This window comes from Bos indicus, chromosome 11 (assembly GCF_029378745.1).
Source record: "Bos indicus isolate NIAB-ARS_2022 breed Sahiwal x Tharparkar chromosome 11, NIAB-ARS_B.indTharparkar_mat_pri_1.0, whole genome shotgun sequence".
Taxonomy (NCBI): Eukaryota; Metazoa; Chordata; class Mammalia; order Artiodactyla; family Bovidae; genus Bos; species Bos indicus.
In genome coordinates this window covers 43,710,469-43,732,090 of record NC_091770.1, presented here as the reverse complement: position 1 = coordinate 43,732,090, position 21,622 = coordinate 43,710,469, and the positions used below count along the sequence as shown (strand labels likewise).

At 38.2% G+C, this 21,622-nt stretch overlaps 1 protein-coding gene and 1 pseudogene across 1 annotated transcript in view; one reads left to right on the top strand and one right to left on the bottom strand.

The window, feature by feature from the left end:
- Nucleotides 1–115: 115 nt before the first annotated feature.
- Nucleotides 116–18,253, top strand: LOC139185774 (anaphase-promoting complex subunit 13 pseudogene; annotated as a pseudogene).
- Nucleotides 15,940–21,622, bottom strand: part of GCFC2 (GC-rich sequence DNA-binding factor 2) — an 82,281-nt gene continuing 76,598 nt past the window's right edge. Inside the window, exon 17 of the mRNA XM_019970211.2 lies at nt 15,940–20,886. Within this exon, the coding sequence (XP_019825770.2) occupies nt 20,766–20,886 (121 nt within the window). The 3' untranslated portion in view covers nt 15,940–20,765. The remainder of the gene's footprint in view (nt 20,887–21,622) is intronic.

Sequence of the window (21,622 nt, the reverse complement as noted above, 5' to 3'; positions counted from 1 at the left end):
ATACCCACCACCAGATTAAAAAGTAAAACATTTGTAATATCAAAGGAGGTTAGGAAATAGAGCATTTAGTAGAATCTAAGAAGACTTGTGTGTCTGTAATTGCATCCGTCCCCTCTCCCACATGTAGGCAGTATCCCAACTTTGTGTTAATCATTCCCTTGCATTTCTTTTAGTTTATTACATAACGTACATTCTTAAACAGTACATTTACTTTTGAAAAATCTGTTTGCAGGTGTAAAGGACAAGATTGCCTTTTTTGTTGTGCTGGGTGTCAGAGCATGAGAGGGCTTCTCCGCTTGAGCACACTGACTTTTCTTGTTGCTGTGCGTGGGCCCTCTAGTTGTGGCGCGAGGGCTTAGTTGCTCTTTGGCATGTGGGATCTTGGTTCCCCAACCAGGGATTGAACCCTGGTTTGATCCAGTGTCCCCTGCGTTGGAAGGTGGATTCTTAACCACTGGACCACTAGGGAAGTCCCAACATTGTCATTATTGCAGGGAGAGCATAATGATATTCTTTGGATCATAGTTGCTTCAGCTTCCATGAGAGTTTACAAAAGGATACTCCACATGAGTATCTTCCTTTGGTCAGTCTCCAAAGTAAAGGTTTCCAGTCTCCTTCCTGGAGGCTAAGGGTCTTTCTACCCTTAACCATATTGAAGAAAAAGAATGAGATTTCTGGCACACTGTATTTTTATGGCCATCCTGTCTATCCTCTCCCCCACACACAAGTGCCTGCAGTCCTGAAAACTGTTCTAGCTTCTCTAGAGAAACCTCCTAAAATTAACTGATGTGGAGGAGGGCCAGACAAGCAATTGTGGGGAGCTGGGAAAGGGATACCCTGTTTGAAACTTCAGTTAGTTTCATCAGGTTCTCACTAGTTTAGCCACTGTCCTTGACCCCCTAGTTGCTGATCTGCCGACTAACAATTGAGGTTAACTGGATTGGTTCTCATCTTTCTCCACTGCTGGCTTGGTTTGCCTTTTTTAAGTCTGCCAGTCCATTCATGTTTTTTCAGCTTTTAAAATTTTGCTCTGCTTGTTTCTTGTCCTGTTCTTCTTGTGGTTTTATATCTCATCCATATGTTTCTTGACATTTTCTACTATTTACGTCTTGTCCTGTTTTCTCCTTCCTTGTAGGTTTTCTTTTCCCTGTGGTATACTTTGGTGGTTATTTGAATAATTTATTTGACAAATTAACCTATTTAGCCACTTTCCCCAGTAATAGATTTCTTTTGAAGAAATTTTCAGATATTAGTCCTTGGGGTTCTCAACATTCAGGGCTATCTTGCTCTTTCACTAACAGTTACACAGCCACCTACTTTCAGAAAGCAACATATATACCATCATTCACTTATTTAGATTACTTGCTGAGATAGCCTCTCAAAATTTTAACAGTCTATGCCCTACATTTTCTTCTCTTGTCAGAAGAGAACCATTAAAATTTGTTCATTTTTTACCTTGATAAACACACTTCAGCGTTGGTAGAAGGGCAGATGAATAGTACATTTCGAGACTAAAGCTGTGCAAATGTATGATTGGCTCGTGAGTACATGTGCTTATAACAACATAGCCAGTCATGTTTTTTACTCTATAAAATTTCTTTAAAATTCTTTTGAATTTTCCCCCAGAAAAAACAGATCTTAATAAATTTTTATTGTAATATATATATATTACCATAATAAAAATTGATATTAAAAATGATTATAACAAAATTTATCATTTTAACCATTTTTAAATATGCAACTTTAGTGGCATTAATTACTTTCATATTGTGCGGCCATCACCATTATCTTCAAAACTTTTTCATCACTCTAGAAAGGAGCTGTAACTAGTAAGTAGTAACTCCCAATTCCTCTCTCTGTGTCAGCTCCTGGTAAGTTCTAATCTACTCACTTTATGAATTTACCTATTCTGATTCTTAAAAGTGGAATCATACAGTATTTGTTCTTTTTTAATATTTTAAAAACATATACTCCAGGTATATACATATCTTGGAGTATAATTGCTAGATCATATTTTGAAATTTCCCTTATACTTTCTTTGATCTATTGGTTGTTAAAGAACGTTAATTGCCACATTTAATATGCCACAAGTGAAGTTTCCACTTCTTTTGTTACTGATTTCTTCATTCCATTGTGGTCAGAGAAGATACTTGGTGTGATTTCCGTCTTTTTTAAAAATAGAATAAAGTCACATTTTACAAAATAATTTTATTTATTTATTCAGCTTTTGGCGGTGGTGGGTCTTTGTTCTGCACGAGCGTTTTCTGTAGTTGCAGTGAGTGAGGGCTCCTGTCTAGTTGCAGTGTGCAGGCTTCTCATTGTGGTGGCTTATCATGTAAAGCACAAGCTCTAAGGAGCATGTTGTGCCTCCTGGGCTCTAGAGCACAGGTTCAATAGTGGTGCGTGGGTATAGTTGCTCCGCAGCATGTGGGATCTTCCCAGATCAGGGACTGAACCCGTGTCTCCTGAATTGGCAGGCAGATTCTTCACCACTAAGTCACCATGGAGGCCCTGTATGTAGTCTTTTAAAATGCACTAAAAATTGTTCTGTGGCCTAACATATGGTCTGGACAACATGCCTTGTGCACTTGAGAAACATATTTTACTGTTGTCGGATGGAGAGTTTTATCTGTCTGTTAGGTCTAGTTTGTTTATAGTGTTGAAATCTTCTGTTTCCTCATTGATCTTCTGTCTAAAGGTTTTATCCATTTTTCAAGAGTGGAATATTGAAGTTTCTAACAATTCTTATAGAGCTGTCTACTTTACTCTTCGATTCTGTCAATGTTTGCTTCATATATTTGGGGGCATCTGTCATTTTGTGTATAAATTTTATTTTCCTGATGAATTTTTATCAATATGTAATATGCATTTTAGTTTCTTAAAACAATTTTTGGCTTACAGTCTTATTTTGCTTAATACTAGTATATGCACCTCAATTCTCCTTTGCTTACTATTTACATAGAATATCTTTTTATGTCCTTTCACTTTCAACATATCTGTGTCTTTGAAGCTAAAGTGAGTCTCTCAGCATATAGCATATTGTCCTTAGCCTATAGTTGGATCATTTGATTTTATCCATTTTGCTGATATTTGCCTTCTGTTTGGAGAGTTTATTTAATTCATTTACAGTTAAAGTAATTAGTATAAGGAAGAACTGCCACTTGTTGTCTTTATGTATTATACATTTTTTGTTTCTCATTACTGTCTTCTATGTTGATTTTTTGGTGGTGAACCATTATGATTCCCTTCTCATTTCACTTTTGCATATAGTTGTTAAATATTTTCTTTGTGGTTACTATGAGGGTTATAGTCAACATTATATAGTCTAATTTGAATTGATTATCAGTTTGAGTTCAACAACAAACAAAATTTCTAGTCCTATGAAGCTCTATTCTCCCTTTATTGATGTCACAAATTACATCTTCATATATTGTGTGCCTGATAATATAATTATTTTGTTGCACTGCTCTTTTAAGTCATGTAACTGTTAGTCGCTCAGTTGTGTCCGACTCTTTGGAACCCCATGGACTGTAACCCACCAGGCTCCTCTGTCCATGAGATTCCCCAGGCAAGAATACTGGAGTGGGTCTCCATTTCCTTCTCCAGGGGATCGTCCCAACCCAGGGATCAAACCTGGGTCTTCTTTAAGTATGAGATAAAACAGAGTTACCAAACAAAATTACAACAATAATAGCTATTATATTTTCCCATGTATTTACCTTTACTAGAGGTCTTTATCACAAACTAGATGTAGATTCAAGTTACTGCCTACATTCTGCCTGAAGTACTCCCTTTAGCCTTTCTTGTAGGACAGGTCTAGTTGTAATGAACTGTCTTAGGTTTTGTTTATATGGCAGTGCCTTTATACTTTTTGAAGGTCAGTTTTTCTAGATAAGAGTATTTTTTGTTGACAGTATTTTTCTCTCAGCAAATTAAATATCTCCTGGCATCTGATTTCTGATGAGATTTGTCTGTTAAATTTACTGAGGATATTTTGATCATGAGTTGCTTCTCCTTTGCTGCTTTCAGGATTGTCTCCTTGTCTTTTGCCAGTTTGATTATAATACGTCTTGGTGTGCGCCTCTGAGTTTAACTGCTTGGAGTTCATTGAGATTCTTGGACTTGGAGATTCATATTTGTCATCAAATGTTGGCTGTATTTGACCATTCTTTCTTCAAATATTCTTTCTGATCCTTTCTTTTGGGACATTCATAATGCACGTTGGTCTTTTTGATGGTCCCATTAATTTTGTAGACTGTGTTCACGTCATTCTTTTTTTCTTTTTGCTCCACAGGCATGATCATTGTAATTATCCTAGTTTTAAGTTAGTTGATTTATTTTTTCTGCCTGCTCACACTGGCTGTTGAACTCCTCTAGCACTTTTTTAAGGTGTCAGTTATTGTAATTTCCATCCTTAGAATTTGTTTGGTTCCTTTTATGATTTCTGTGTCTTTATTGCTAATCTCATTTTGTTCATATATCCCTTTTCAAATTTCCTTTTGTTCTTGGTCCGTGTTTTCCTTTAGCTCTTTGAGCATGTCTAAGACAGTTATTTAAAGTCTTTGTCTATTAATTCTGATATCTGCTTCTGCAGTGATTGGTTCTATTTAATTTATTCCTTTGGATGGCCATGCATTCCCACGTCTTTGAATGTATTTTGATTATTTTTGTTGAAAATTGGACATTTAAACATTCTAATGTGATTCTGGAAATCAGATTTGCCCTCCTTCCCTAGGACTTTCTTTATTTTGATTATTGGACTATAGTAGTCCATTTGCTTAATGATATTCTTAAAATTATTTTTTACAAACAATATAGTCCTTGTGTGTGATCGCTGAAATGTTTCTTACCTTTTTTTAGATAGTGTTTTGATAGGTTTTTTTAAAAGTCAGGAGCTAAAACAAACCCATCTCTCTCTGTTTTTGCAGGTTGTCATTTTTCTAATATACTCTCTCAACAATAAACCGGGCTTGCGCTAAGCCTAACAATTAGCCTGAGTTGAAAACTTAGGGTCTTTGGAGTCTTTTTAAAGCATGTTTCTTATTCTGGATGTGTGTGGCTTTCTAAATTTCCCTATATATATACTTCTGAATATCCTAAGTGCCCAAAGTAACTCCCCACCCTCAGCTTTTTCTCCCAGTCCTTAGATGATCTGTTGTATCATAGACCTTAGATGTATCTCAGTTGTAATCTTTTGACCCAGGCATTTGTGGATTGTTGGCTTGCCTTATACTGTTTTAGGCCAATGCTTTCTGCTTTTCTGTCCTGAGTTTCAAGTTAGGCAAGACAGAATGAGTGCTTTGGTTCAGTTTTCAAGAAACCCCCTGAGAGGCTAGAGTATAGACCAGGTCTATAGTCTAGGTGCAGAGGTCTGCTCTGCACCATCCAGTCTATCCTAAATGAAATCAATCCTGAATGTTCATTAGAAGGACTAATGCTGAAGCTGAAACTCCAATACTCTAGGCTACCTGATGTGAAGAACTGACTCATTTGAAAAGACCCTGATGCTGGGAAAGATTGAAGGCAGGAGCACAAGGGGATGATAAGAGGATGAGATGGTTGGATGGCATCACTGACTCAATGGACATGAGTTTGAGTAAACTCCTGGAGTTGGTGATGGACAGGGAGGCCTGGTGTGCTGTAGTCCATTGGGTCGCGGGGAGTCGGACACGACTGAGTGACTGAACTGAACTAACTGCACCATCCAGAGACAGGGAGTGAAGTTTCACACTGAGAACAAAGCTGTTTTTTTCAAGACAGCTGCCACATCAAGGAGGGGTGCTATGCTATGCTAAGTCCCTTCAGTCGTGTCCGACTCTGTGTGACCCCATAGATGGCAGCCCACCAGGCTCCCCTGTCCCTGGGATTCTCCAGGCAAGAACACTGGAGTGGGTTGCCATTTCCTTCTCCAATGCATGAAAGTGAAAAGTGAAAGTGAAGTAGCTCAGTCGTGTCCAACTCTTAGTAACCCCATGGACTGCAGCTAGGCTCCTCCGTCCATGGGATTTCCAGGCAAGAGTACTGGAGTGGGTTGCCATTGCCTTCTTTAACTACAAGTTTACGGAGCTCTAATACAGAGGTCTGACAAGATCAAAGCTGCAAGAGAATGAACAGTGAAGTACAGAGAGTTGGAAGGATCTTGAGTTTGGCGATGCTTGGCGAGAAGACAAGCTGCCTCATGAGGATGTTGCAATACCACTGAATGAGCTTCGTGAACCTGAACGGGACAAAGGAGGCACCACAGAATCTGTTAAAGAACAAGAGATGAAGTGGACCGACTTGGCCTTCCAGTACCTCCGTGAGAATGTTCCTCCCATAGGAAACTGACACCTGGCTCCTTGTTCATCGACAGATTTTTTTTTTTTTTAATACAGTTACAAAACATTTTCTTTCTGTCTCCTAACTTAAATCTTTTAGTGATAGATCAACACTCAAAAATGTACAACTAATTTTGTGGCAGCAAAATGCAATGTGAAAATGCTCAACCACGTTGAGAAGCTGATTACAGTTTCTTAGGGATGCAGAATATATGGCCCTTTGAACCTAAAGTTCTTCATTAACTAGCTTGTGTTTGAACATGATTTGTTATACATTTGCCTTAAAAAAAGATGCCATAAAGCTTTTCAACCATTTGTTTTTGTTAAAATTTTTTCTAGTATTTTATGAGATGTAACTACTATACAAATTATAGCTTAATAGTTTTACTTTCATATGTTGAAATGATTATCAGCATTTTTCAGTTCAGTTCAGTTTAGGCGCTCAGTTGTGTCCGACTCTTTGCGACCCCATGAATCGCAGCACGCCAGGCCTCCCTGTCCATCACCAACTCACGGAGTTCACTCAGACTCACGTCCATCAAGTCGGTGATGCCATCCCGCCATCTCATCCTCTATCGTCCCCTTCTCCTCCTGCCCCCAATCCCTCCCAGCGTCAGAGTCTTTTCCAGTGAGTCAACTTTTTGCATGAGGTGGCCAAAGTACTTGAGTTTCAGCTTCAGCATCATTCCCTCCAAAGAAATCCCAGGGCTGATCTCCTTCAGAATGGACTGGTTGGATCTCTTTGCAGTCCAAGGGACTCTCAAGAGTCTTCTCCAACACCACAGTTCAAAAGCATCAATTTTTCGGTGCTCAGCTTTCTTCACAGTCCAACTCTCACATCCATACATGACCACAGGAAAAACCATAGCCTTGACTAGATGAACCTTTGTTGGCAAAGTAATGTCTCTACTTTTGAATATGCTATCTAGGTTGGTCATAACTTTCCTTCCAAGGAGTAAGCGTCTTTTAATTTCATGGCTGCAGTCACCATCTGCAGTGATTTTGGAGCCCAAAAAAATAAAGTCTGACACTGTTTCCACTGTTTCCCCATCTATTTGCCATGAAGTGATGGGTCCAGATGCCATGATCTTCATTTTCTGAATGTTGAGCTTTAAGCCAACTTTTTCACTCTCCACTTTCACTTTCATCAAGAGGCTTTTGAGTTCCATAAGGGTGGTGTCATCTGCATATCTGAGGTTATTGATATTTCTCCCGGCAATCTTGATTCCAGCTTGTGTTTCTTCCAGCCCAGCGTTTCTCATGATGTACTCTGCATATAAGTAAAATAAACAGGGTGACAATATACAGCCTTGACGAACTCCTTTTCCTATTTGGAACCAGTCTGTTGTTCCATGTCCAGTTCTAACTGTTGCTTCCTGACCTGCATATGGGTTTCTCAAGAGGCAGGTCAGGTGGTCTGGTATTCCCATCTCTTTCAGAATTTTCCAGTTTATTGTGATCCACACAAAGGCTTTGGCATAGTCAATAAAGCAGAAATAGATGTTTTTCTGGAACTCTCTTGCTTTTTCCATGATCCAGCGGATGTTGGCAATTTGATCTCTGGTTCCTCTGCCTTTTCTAAAACCAGCTTGAACACAGTTCATGTATTGCTGAAGCCTGGCTTGGAGAATTTTGAGCATTACTTTACTAGCGTGTGAGATGAGTGCAATTGTGCGGTAGTTTGAGCATTCTTTGGCATTGCCTTTCTTGGGATTGGAATGAAAACTGACCTTTTCCAGTCCTGTGGCCACTGCTGAGTTTTCCAAATTTGCTGGCATATTGAGTGCAGCACTTTCACAGCATCATCTTTTAGGATTTGAAATAGCTCAACTGGAATTCCATCACCTCCACTGGCTTTGTTTGTAGTGATGCTTTCTAAGGCCCACTTGACTTCACATTCCAGGATGTCTGGCTGTAGGTCAGTGATCACACCATCGTGATTATCTGGGTCATGAAGATCTGTTTTGTACAGTTCTTCTGTGTATTCAGAATGCGGCAGAGAGGAGCTACCCCACGTCTGAGGTCAGGGGCAGAAGCCGGGAGGACCCCATGACCGAGGGGCGGCGGCCAAGAGGAGCTACCCCACGTCTGAGGTCAGGGGCGACGGCCAAGAGTGCCAGGCTGTGGCAGCGCAGGAGCAGCTGAGAGTAACTACCCCCACGCGAGGCCAGGGGCAGCGGCTGGTAGGAGCAACCCCACGTCCAAGAAGCGGCGGCTGCACAGGCACCGGAGGGCCTAGAGGAGCTATTCCACATTCAAGGTCGGGAGGGGCAGCGGTGAGGAGATACCCCTTGTCCAAAGTAAGGAGCAGCGGCTGCACTTTGCTGGAGCAGCCCTGAAGAGATACCCCACGTCCAAGGTAAGGGAAACCCAAGTAAGACGGTAGGTGTTGCAAGAGGGCATCAGAGGCAGACACACTGAAACCATAATCACAGAAGACTAGTCAATCTAATCACACTAGGACCACAGCCTTATCTAACTCAATGAGAATAAGCCATGCCCTGTGGGGCCACCCAAGACGGGCAGGCATGGTGGAGAGGTCTGACACAATGTGATCCACTGGAGAAGGGAATGGCAAACCACTTCAGTATTCTTGCCTTGAGAACCCCATGAACAGTACGAAAAGGCAAAATGATAGGATACTGAAAGAGAAACTCCCCAGGTCAGTAGGTGCCCAATATGCTACTGGAGATCAGTGCAGAAATAACTCCAGAAAGAATGAAGGGATGGAGCCAAAGCAAAAAGAATACCCAGTTGTGGATGTGACTGGTGATAGAAGCAAGGTCCGATGCTGTAAAGAGCAATACTGCATAGGAACCTGGAATGTCAGGTCCATGAATCAAGGCAAATTGGAAGTGGTCAAACAAGAGATGGCAACAGTGAACGTCGACATTCTAGGAATCAACGAACTGAAATGGACTGGAATGGGTGAATTTAACTCAGATGACCATTATATCTACTACTGTGGGCAGGAATCCCTTAGAAGAAATGGAGTAGCCATCATGGTCAACAAGAGTCCGAAATGCAGTACATGGATGCAGTCTCAAAAACGACAGGATGATCTCTGTTTCCAAGGCAAACCACTCAATATCACAGTAATCCAAGTCTATGCCCCAACCAGTAACGCTAAGAAGCTGAAGTTGAATGGTTCTATGAAGACCTACAAGACCTTTTAGAACTAACACCCAAAGAAGATGTCCTTTTCATTATAGGGGACTGGAATGCAAAAGTAGGAAGTCAAGAAACACCTGGAGTAACAGGCAAATTTGGCCTTGGAGTATGGAATGAAGCAGGGCAAAGACTAATACAGTGCCAAGAAAATGCACTGGTCATAGCAAACACCCTCTTCCAACAACACAAGAGAAGACTCTACACATGGACATCACCAGATGGTCAACACCGAAATCAGACTGATTATATTCTTTGCAGCCAAAGATGGAGAAGTTCTATATAGTCATCCCTACCAGTCATATATATACAAAATTTAATTAACTGTAATAGCTGTTTTTTTTTTTTTTTGGCTGTGCTGTGCAGCATAAGGGATCTTAGTTCCCTAAACGGAGATCAAACCAGAGCATGTCTTGAGAGCATGGTGTCTTTTTTTTTTTTTTTAATTTTGGCCACACCGTCTTCATTACTGAGTGGGTTTTTCTCTAGTTGTGGCAAGCAGTGGCTACTCACTAGTTGTGTGATTCTCAGGCTTCTCATTGTGGTGGCGTCTCTGCTGTACAGCATGGACCCTAGGGCATGTGGGTTCAGAAATTGCAGCTTGCAGGCTCTAGAGCACAGACTCAATAGTTATGGCACATGAGCTTAGTGGCTCTGTGGCATATGGGATCTTCCCAGATCATGGATGGAACTTGTGTCTTCTGCACTGGCAGGCAGATTCTTTACCACTGAGCCACCAGGGAAGCCGGGAGTGTGGAGTCTTAACCACTGGACCATCAAGAAGTCCCTGTAATAGCCTTTTTATAATTTAAAAGTTCTAGTGTTCCTGACGGAGAAGGCAATGGCACCCTACTCCAGTACTCTTGCCTGGAAAATCCCATGGATGGAGGAGCCTGGTAGGCTGCAGTCCATGGGGTCGCTGAGGGTCGGACGCGACTGAGCAACTTCACTTTCACTTTTCACTTTCATGCATTGGAGAAGGAACTGGCAACCCACTCCAGTGTTCTTGCCTGGAAAATCCCAGGGACGGGGGAGCCTGGTGGGCTGCCGTCTACAGGGTCGCACAGAGTCGGACACGACTGAAGTGACTTAGTAGCAGCAGTGTTCCTGAAAACTGGAACATAATAGGGAGGTGGTATTTCTATGTATTCCTGTATAGCTTTGCTATAAGAAGTCCAAATATATCCAGAAACATTCTTTGCTTTTCAGTGAATATTATCAGTAGTTCTCACATTCTTACTTCACAGAGCCTTTAGTTTTGGAGAAACTTTAAAAGGGTGCCCTATCCTTTATCTATCTCCATCAGATCAGTCGCTCAGTCGTGTCCGACTCTTTGAGACCCCATGAATCGCAGCACGCCAGGCCTCCCTGTCCATCACCAACTCCCGGAGTTCACTCAGACTCACATCCATCGAGTCAGTGATGTCATCCAGCCATCTCATCCTCAGTCGTCCCCTTCTCCTCTTGCCCCCAATCCCTCCCAGCATCAGGGTCTTTTCCAATGAGTCAACTCTTCGCATGAGGTGGCCAAAGTACTGGAGTTTCAGCTTTAGCATCATTCCTTCCAAAGAAATCCCAGGGCTGATCTCCTTCAGAATGGACTGGTTGGATCTCCTTGCAGTCCAAGGGACTCTCAAGAGTCTTCTCCAACACCACAGTTCAAAAGCATCAATTTTTCGGCACTCAGCCTTCTTCACAGTCCAACTCTCACATCCATACATGACCACAGGAAAAACCATAGCCTTGACTAGACGAACCTTTGTTGGCAAAGTAATGTCTCTGCTTTTGAATATGCTATCTAGGTTGGTCATAACTTTGCTTCCAAGGAGTAAGCGTCTTTTAATTTCATGGCTGCAGTCACCATCTGTAGTGATTTTGGAGCCCAGAAAAATAAAGTCTGACACTGTTTCCACTGTTTCCCCATCTATTTCCCATGAAGTGGTGGGACCGGATGCCATGATCTTCGTGTTCTGAATGTTGAGCTTTAAGCCAACTTTTTCACTCTCCACTTTCACTTTCATCAAGAGGCTTTTGAGTTCCTCTTCACTTTCTGCCATAAGGGTGGTGTCATCTGCATATCTGAGGTTATTGATATTTCTCCCGGCAATCTTGATTCCAGCTTGTGCTTCTTCCAGTCCAGTGTTTCTCATGATGTACTCTGCATATAAGTTAAATAAACAGGATGACAATATACAGCCTTGACGAACTCCTTTTCCTATTTGGAACCAGTCTGTTTTTCCATGTCCAGTTCTAACTGTTGCTTCCTGACCTGCATACAAACTTCTCAAGAGGCAGATCAGGTGGTCTGGTATTCCCATCTCTTTCAGAATTTTCCACAGTTTATTGTGATCCACACAGTCAAAGGCTTTGGCATAGTCAATAAAGCAGAAATAGATGCTTTTCTGGAACTCTCTTGCTTTTTCTATGATCCAGCGGATGTTGGCAATTTGTTCTCTGGTTCTTCTGCCTTTTCTAAACCTCATGTCAAATGATGGGTGCCACTTTTTAACCACTGCGGTCCTGATAACAAAATTTTTAAAAAATTGTGTAAATTATTTTTATTGCATCCTTAAATAATTACTAATTGAGGTTGTATTCATCTGCTGGCCACTATGTAACTTACCAAATCTTGGAATAAGATTGAACACTATCAACTCATATCCATACAGAATTTCATGTGGTATTTGCTTTTTATTACAGCAACCTCTGAAAACCCAGCTTCAAAAATATATATCTTCTAAAGTTATGTCACATAATCTAATGTTGAAACTGAACAACCTTTGGGTATAAGTGCCAGTGGTTCTGACAAGGTGTCAAGTACTGCTGTTTTCCTTGAAAATTTAATGTCCCACAATGCATCTGAGTTCACAGTGCTGCCACAGGGCATCTATGATCAGTTTGGGAACTGTGGTTCCATAGACATTTAATTCTGTCATGCAACCCCTGCATGAAAATATTCAAATGAATAGACAACCTTAATGTTCTTTTGACATTTTGTAAGAAGCCTGTAAAATCTCTCTGGACTAACTCCATGAAACTTATTCAAGTTTAAAGGTATCATAACATAAATGTTTTGTTTATGACTGTCTTACAGAATCTGCCTGTGACATTTCTGTTTAGCAGGCCATACTGAAATATCCAGGGCAGTGATCCTAAAGCACCATCTTTAAAAAATAATTAATTTTAGTTGGAGGATAATTACTTTACCATATTGTGGTGGTTTTTTGCCATACATCAACATGAATCAGCCATAAGTGCACGTGTCCCCTATCCTGAAAGCCCCTCCCCCCCATCCCCCTGGGTTGTCCCAGAGCACCAGCATTGAGTGCCCTGCTTCATGCATCGACCTTGCCCTGGTCATCTATTTTACATACGGTAATATACATGTTTCAATTAAAGCACAATTCTTGATGGAAACTTGTTAGGGTTAGGTTTGGGCAGAAAAGAGTAAGAAACCACTGTTCTGGTGGACTGTGTTGTTAAAAATATCTCTGGATATCACTATCAGTTTTCTTCCATTAACATCCACTGATGACTTCTGAAAACTGTCACAGGAAGGGCAATTAATGTGATCTTCAGTGGTGCTCAGTCCATTCATAACACTACCAGAGACAGTTCATTATTCTAGATAGTTGTCTGACTTACACGGTATTTTTTAAAAACTGATGCAGAATTAATATACAATAAAATACACAGGTCTTTGGCTTTCCCTTTGAATGTATTCCTACCTAACTTCTTTCATTTAACGATGTTTTCAGGTATACTGATTGTATACAATAGTTTATTTCTAATGTTGAGTAGTTTTCCATTGTATGAATCTACAACTCTTATCCATTTTGGTTACAGTTTGGGGCTGTAAATAATAAGGCTCCTATCAAAACTCTTTTAAGCTTTTCTTATGAACATATTCTTATTTCCTTAGGTAAATACACCTAAGAGTGACACTGTTGAGTTGTATGGTTAGTAAATGTTAATTAATTACTAATTAATGTTAGTAAACTAATTGATGAACAGTTTTCCAACGCAGTTTTTCCATTTTACACTTCCATCTGCGACCTAGGAGTGTTCCAATGGCTTCACATTCTTAGCAGCATTTGTTGATATTAGTCTTTTTCAGTCATTCTAGTGGATGTGAACTGGTAGTTTTAATTTGTACTTCCCAGCAGACCTAAGATGTAGAATACTTTTTAAAAAAACATTTATTTTAAAATGAAACAAAGATGAAACTTTTTAAAAGGTACAATTCACAAAGATGATATATCTCATAAATCATGAGACACCTAACAACAAAGAAACAAAGATACATAAAGCAAAAATCAGAATAAATTTAAGGGAAAAGAAAAAATATATATAAATCACAGTGAGACATATTAACATTTGAGACTATTTTATCAACTGCAGAAAAAATAAGACTAGGAGCATCTTGAATGATGTCATTAATAATTTAAATATATTTCTATTTATATTCATTTATATTAATCTTATATCTCATATGTTGTTATCAGATGTCCATAGGACATTTAGAAAAGCTGGCAAAAAGATAAATATTACTAAATTTCAAAAAGTAGCTGTTTTTTTTGTGACTCAGTTATACATATAGATATATATTACTTTTGAAATTATTTTCCATTATAGGTTATTATAAGATATTGACTACAGTTCCCTGTGCTTACAGTAAACCTTTGTTGCTTATCTATTTTTTTAAATTAGAAATGTAGCATTCTATTCATACTAAGTCAAATGGAATCAAAATGTCATAAATTTTAGGCAAAAATTAGTAAGTTTTCTAAAATATATATACTATACATATTATATATATATATATATATGTATACAAAAGTTTCTCTACTACAATTAATAAAGGCTTGAGAAAGAACATCAAAAAAAAAAAAAGAGAGTAACTAGAAAACTAAAGGAAATGGGAGCACTGAATATGAAATAGAAAAAGTGAAACAAACTAGATAAAAGTAAAAGGTGTTCATACAGTCCAGTTGTTTTTAAACATGGCTGCTCATTAGAAACATATCTGGAGCTCTGGTGAAAAAATAATACCTGAATATTTGTATTTTTCAAAAAATTCCAAGATAATTTTGATATGCATATGGATTTTAAAAACTGATTCAGTTCAGTTCAATCGCTCAGTCATGTCCAACTCTTTGCGACCCCATGAATTGCAGCATGCCAGCCTCCCTGTCCATCACCAATTCCTGGAGTTCACCCAAACTCACGTCCATCGAGTAAGTGATGCCATCCAGCTATCTCATCCTCTGTCGTCCCCTTCTCCTCCTGCCCCCAATCCCTCCCAGCATCACAGTCTTTTCTAATGAGTCAACTCTTCACATGAGGTGGCCAAAGGACTGGAGTTTCAGCTTTAGCATCATTCCTTCTGAAGAACACCCAGGACTGATCTCCTTTAGAATGGACTGGTTGGATCTCCTTGCAGTCCAAGAGACTCTCAAGAGTCTTCTCCAACACCACAGTTCAAAAGTGATTACAGATTTTCTATTAAACGGTTGCTTTGGTGATACGGAATTCTATTATTCTTCGGTTGACCAATCATGATACAATGGTATTAAGTAATTGTTACATAATCACTACAGTCAAAGATGTGTATCAGTTTTCACAATCAGTAGCCAGACAAAAAATAAAAGATAATTACATCTGCAAGTCATAATAGGAATACGATTAACCTAACAATATAAAATAATAAAATTTGGGGGGGGGGGCAAGCAGAGTGATGTGGTAAATGGAAGTGCATACATACACATATTTTCATCTACCTAGTCAGTCTGTGTCTTTTGGTTGGTGCATTTAATCCATTTACATTTAAGGTAATTATCAATATGTACGATCCTATTACCGTCTTCTTGTTTTGGGTTTATTTTCTGTAGGTAGGTCTTTTCCTTCTCTTGTTTCCTGCCTAGAGAAGTTCCTTTAGCATTTGTTGTTGGTGTTCCTTTAGCCTTTGTTGGTTTGGTGGCTGAATTTGCTTAACTATTGCTTGTCTGGAAAGCTTTTGATTTCTCCATCAAATCTGAAGGAGAGTCTTGCTGGGTAGAGTATTCTTTGCTGTAGGGTCTTTCCTTTCATCACTTTCAATGTATCATGTTATTCTCTCTGGCTTGTAGTTTCTGTTGAGAAATCAGCTAATAGCTTGATGGGAGTTCCCCTGTATGTTGTCATTTTCCCCTTGCTGCTTTTAATATTTCATCTCTGTCTTTAGTTTTTGTCAGCTTGATTATTATGTGTCTTGGTGTGTTCTTGGGTTTATCCTATTTGGGACTCTCTGTGCTTCCTGGACTTGGCTATTTCCTTTCCCATGTTATGGAAGTTTTCAGCCATTACCTCTTCAAATATTTTCTCAGGTCCTTTCTCTCTTCTCCTTCTGGGACCCCTATAATGCAAATGTTGGTGCATTTACTGTTGTCCCAGAGGTCTCTTGTCTTTTCCCCCCCTATATTCTGTTCTGCGGCAGTGATTTCCACCAATCTGTCCTCCAGGTCATTTATCCATTCTTTTGCCTCAGTTATTCTGCTATTGATTCCTTCTAGTGTATTATTCACCTGTTTGTTCTTTAATTCTTCTAGGTCTTTGGTAAACATTTCTTTGCATTTTCTCAAGCTTTGCCTCCATTTTTTTTCTGAGATCCTAAAACATCTTCACTATCATTATTCTGAACTCTCTTTCTGGAAGGCTACCTATGTCCACTTCATTTAGTTGTTTTTCTGGGGTTTTATCTTATCCCTTCATCCAGGACATAACTTTCTGCTTTTTCGGGCTGATTAACTTTCTGTAATGTGGTTTGTTAGTCACTAGGGGACTGTGGTTCTTCTTGCTTCTTCTGTCTGCCCTCTAATGGAGGAGGTTAAGAGGCTTATGTAATCCTTCTGATGGGAGAGGCTGATAGTGGGAAAAACTAGGTCTTTCTCTGGTAGGCAGGGTCTTGCTCAGTAAAGCTTTTGGTGGGGTTGCACTCCCTCTCTGGTAGTTTTGGCCTGAGGTGACCCAGCTCCATGGCCGCGTTAATGGTGACCTTGAAGAGGGTTCACACCAGGGAGTGACCTTCCCAGACTGCTGCTGCCAGTGCCCCCATCCCGTGGTGAGCCCCTGCCGACCAACACTTCCACAAGAGACCCCCCAACACCAGCAAGTTGTTTTGGTTCAGTCTCCTGGGAGGTCACTGCTTCTTTCCTCTGAGTCTTGGTGTGTTCAAGGTTTTGTTTGTGCCTGCCAAGCCTGGAGGTTCTCTTTTCCCCAGTCCTGTAGAAGTCATGTAATCAAATCCCTCTGGCCCTCAAAGTCAGATTCCCTGGGGATTCCCAGTCCATTTGTTAGGTCCCCAGGGTGGGAAGCCTGACATGTGGTTCAGAACCTTCAAAACAGTGGGAGAACTTCTTTGATATTACTGGTCTCCAGTTTATGGGTCACCCACCTGGCAAGTATGGGATTTGACTTTTATCATGATTGTGCCCCTCCTTCCGTCTTGCTGTGGCTCTAAGATACAGAATACTTTTGAATAAATTTTAAATTTTGAAAAAGTCCAACTTATCCTTTTTTTCTTTTTTGGTTAGTGTCTTCTGTGCCCTACCCCCTGAAATCTTTTCTCTATTCCAGTGTCAAAGACAGTCTATGTTTGTCCTCGCAAGCTTTTGTCTCTAGGCTTTACATTTAGATCTGATTCATCTGTGTGGGTGTGTAGAAAATAAGGGTTGAGGTTCATACTATTTCTTATTCAACTGTTCTACCAATATTGTTATACTCTCCTTTTATGATGTATTAACTTGATACTGTGGTCAAAAATTGATTATTTATATTTAGGTCTGTTCCTGGACTCTTGATTCTGTTCCACTGATGTATTAGTTTATTCTTATCCTAATACCAAAGACTTGATTACCGTAGCTTTATAGTAAGTCCTGAATTCAGAAAGAACAAGTCTTCCAATTTGTTATTCTGTTTCAAGATTGTTTTGGCTATTTTAAGGTCTCTGTACATCTAAACTTTAATTTTTATGTATTTTAATCAATCATTTTGTTCTTTTTTTTTAAAGTCTGATAGAATTTTGATAGGGACTGCATAACAATTGATATTAATCAATATAAGAAGAAGATACCTGAAACAATAACTGAGTTTTCCAATTTATAAACATGATGTCTATTTCTTTATTTAGGTTTACACATTTTTTTTTTCTCAGCAATTTGTGTACTACTCAGTGCACGGTCTTTCTATAGATTTATTCCTAGATATGTGATGTTTTCCAAGGCTACTGAAGTATTATTGTTTTAAAACTTGTTTCCAATTAGATCACTAGTACATCCGTAGGCTGAGTTTTGTAAAATGTTGCTAAATCCAGATTTTTTTTTTTGGTAGAGTGCATAAGGTTTTCAATGTAAACAATCTTGTCACTTGAGAATAATGATTCAACTCTTGTGTTTTAACTTTTATGTCTCTTTCTTGACCAACTGCATGGTTAGGACCTACAGAACAATGCTGAACAGAAAAGGTGAGAGTAGACCTCCTTGCATTAATACTTTACCATTAAGTATGATGCTAAATATGGATGTTCATTTGCAGATGCTCTTTATTAAATAATTTATATTCCTGTTTTTGTACTGGGAAAGGGTGTTGAATTTTGTCCAATGCTTTTTCTGTAATCACTGGATGATCGTATGGTTTTCCTCTTTTATTCTGTTCATAGGTGAATTACACTGATTAAATTTCTAATGTTAAGCCGAACTTCTCTTCCTGGAATAAAACCTATTTGGTCATAATGTATTATTATTTTCCTTTTTATACATTGCTGGGTTCAGTTTGTTAGTATTTGAAGGACTTTTATTTTTATATTCATGAGGAATATTGGTCTATTTTTCATAATATTTTTTTCAGATTTTATAGAGTCATCTACATAAAATAACCTAACTGTTCTGAGGTATATTTTCATGGCCACTGAAAAGTTCCTAAAAGCCATATAAAAAAGTAAAAACAAAAAGGTAATTTATCTGGTTCTGTAAAAATTTTACATTCTTTAAGTGAACAAAAACCTGAAAAAATCCAGAGAAAGAACTGAGGTGTGAGGTAAGTTGTTAACTCAAAGGTTTGTTTTTGTTAGTTGGCGTTTCTCTTCTTCATTCCATTCCATTTCTTCATCCATTTCACAGTAACAGGAAAAAAAAAAAGAACTCTGCATTGAGGATTAGGCAGTCTTCACAAATGTTTTTGAATATCCTTAGTTACAGTATATGATGGATAAAAATCCTGAGATTCAAACCCCAAGCATAATGAAATTTCAAAACTACTGGGAGTTTAAATCAATTTGCAGTTTTAAAAGTAGTTCTAATATTTTCTTTTTCTTTTTTTTAATTTTATTTTTAAACTTTACAATATTGTATTAGTTTTGCCAAATATCGAAATGAATCTGCCACAGGTATACCTGTGTTCCCCATCGTATACCTGTGTTCCCCATCAAAAACTAGTTCTAATATTTTCAATTCTACAAAAAGCAAGAGAAATCTCTCTACCCAAGTAAAAAATGTAAGGGATCATCTAACACACCTTTAATTACAAAGGCAAAAATCATAGGGAAATTTCAGGTGTACACTTTTAACAATAAAAAATTATAAATTTAATACACAATAAAATATTTGCCACATATAAAAAATAAAGCTGTGTATAGACATATGTGTACATACTTTTTAAGTAGAGAAAAGTTCTGAAAGGATAACAAAGTGAAAATAGCAGTTACTTCTGGGAATAATAATTGTGTAAGAAAACGACTTTTTTTAGCAATGGCTTGAATTTTCTAGATGAGATTCTGTTCTGTATAATTTGTATAACTAAAATAAACTTTAAGAAACTGTTCATACTAGTGAATCATGAATCTTCACTATGGTAGAAATCACATACCACTCTGAGAAAATTTATTACATGCAGCTTCAAAACTAGTGTTGATGATGTTAGAAGCCACATGCTCAAACCCTACATATAGAGTTCAAGGCTGGTTCTTTATTCAAACTATTAAACTGGACATATAATCAACTTTTCCTGATTTATCTTTTGGGCAACAATTTGCAGAATACATTTAGGACTTCCTGAAAGTTATTTAAACAAATAGATTTAAGAAAAATTATCAGTAAACTTACTGTGAAAAATGTTCTCAATTTCTTTTTGATTCAATGACCCTGTCTCACATTCTTAATCACACATATTTTAAAAAAATGAATCATATGTTCTGAATATTTAAAATACTTGTTTCCTCTCTAAGCCTACCACCACCGTGACAAACACACAAAAAAGCATAGCAAAAAATAGTAGTAACTACCAAACAAGCAATAACTTAGTACACCAAAACTCATACACACATTTAAAGAAAACAGCAAATGAGGAAAACTGTAACACAGTGTGGGCACTACGTCAGTCATCTTTTTGTTTTGTTTTCATTTTTGGCCATACCATGTGGCTTGTGGGATCTTAATTCCCTGACCAGGGGTCAAACCCATGCCCTCTGCAGTGAAAGTGCAGAGTCCTAACCACTGGACTGCCAAACCATCAGTATCTTTAAAATATAAAGCTCTTACAAATCCGTAAGGAAAAAAATAGATACTTCAAAAAGAATTACAAATGGCCAAGAAAACAAGAAGTCACTCTCTAATAGTCAATATAAATAATCAAAATAAGATTTTTTTTTCACCTATTAAGTACAAATGAGTTAAAAAAATACTGCTGGCAGAGATTCATTGGCTGTTCTCAGACTTGTGTTAGAACAATATACTGGTATAGATTCTGAAGCACAATCTGACAAGCATTAGTAGCTCTGAAATGCCTTAATCAGAATACTTTATAAGTAATTCATTCCAATTAAGATTTTCATTTTAACTCATACAAATGAGTTAAAAACAGAGATTGCTAAAATAGAGAGAACTAAAAGATGTTTTTATGGTTCAGGACAGAAGACTCAGCAAAGCCAAAACAGCTACAATAAGCTTCAAGTCCTTTCTTAAACTGGAAAAGTCATCAGAAGAATCAAATGGAAATATGTTAAACTCCTACTGTTCCTGTGTATTTAATTCCTGCAAACACTCATAAAGGGGAGGCTCAGTCTTTCAAGATACCAGAAGGCAGAAGATAGAGGGAATGGAGGGACAGAGTGCTATTCTTTTGGTTTAGGAAATTCTCTCCTCCATTATTGGGAATAAAGAAAAGGGAACACCTTTTTTTCTTTTTCTACAAGCAAAACAGCCAAGTGTGACTATATTAAAATCTCATTTTAGTACTTTCCTATAAAGTTTACTCAAATTCTTTAATTACTGATCTAAGATGGTCTAGGTGACATTCTTCTATGAAGGATTCTGCTTGATTCAAAGCTTTTATTTTCACCAGAATAAGAATTATTTCTTTGAGTTCATCCCTGAAAAAAACAACAAAAGGGCATTTTCCCTCTTAGAAATGCAATGTATAAGGGCACAGTGAAACATCAGCAGTTAATTTGAAACAAAAACTTTACCTGATGCCAATATCTAAAATATATTGCATAAAGTATTTAGATGCTACCTTCTCCACATTATCATGAAATTCCATCAGAGACTATTAGTGGATATATTCTGACAAATTTTAATGTGAATGACTATAAAAAAGTAGAAAAAGCACAGAAGAAATCTATCATTAGAAATCTGAACAATGGTGTGCTGCTATCAGCAGTTTATATGGACTATCATGGTCCCACAGATATAATCAAATGTTACAATTTGAGTTTTTTGTTTGTTTGTTTGTGTTTTGAGGTGGTTTGCCAACACCATTGTATTCAAGTCCTTAAACATCTAGTGCTGTGAATGAGATCCAGCTACTGCTGGGTAAATGCCAGGTTGCAGATCTATACTTAACAAATATTGAGATTTTGAAATGGCTAGGAAAATTAGGAAGACATTAAAAACATGCTTAAATAAAAGGCTTTTGACTTACAGTTTTAATTCTAAATTCTCCTGTGATACAGTTTTCTGGAAGTGCTTATTTTGGAAGAGATTTGCATTTAAACATATGAACTAATATGCCTTAGGTGTAAAAGTAAAATACTGAGTGATTCTAAAGTTGCAAATGAAAACATCTCCTAATTCTACAGTGACAGTTTCAGATTTTTAAAAGTAAAG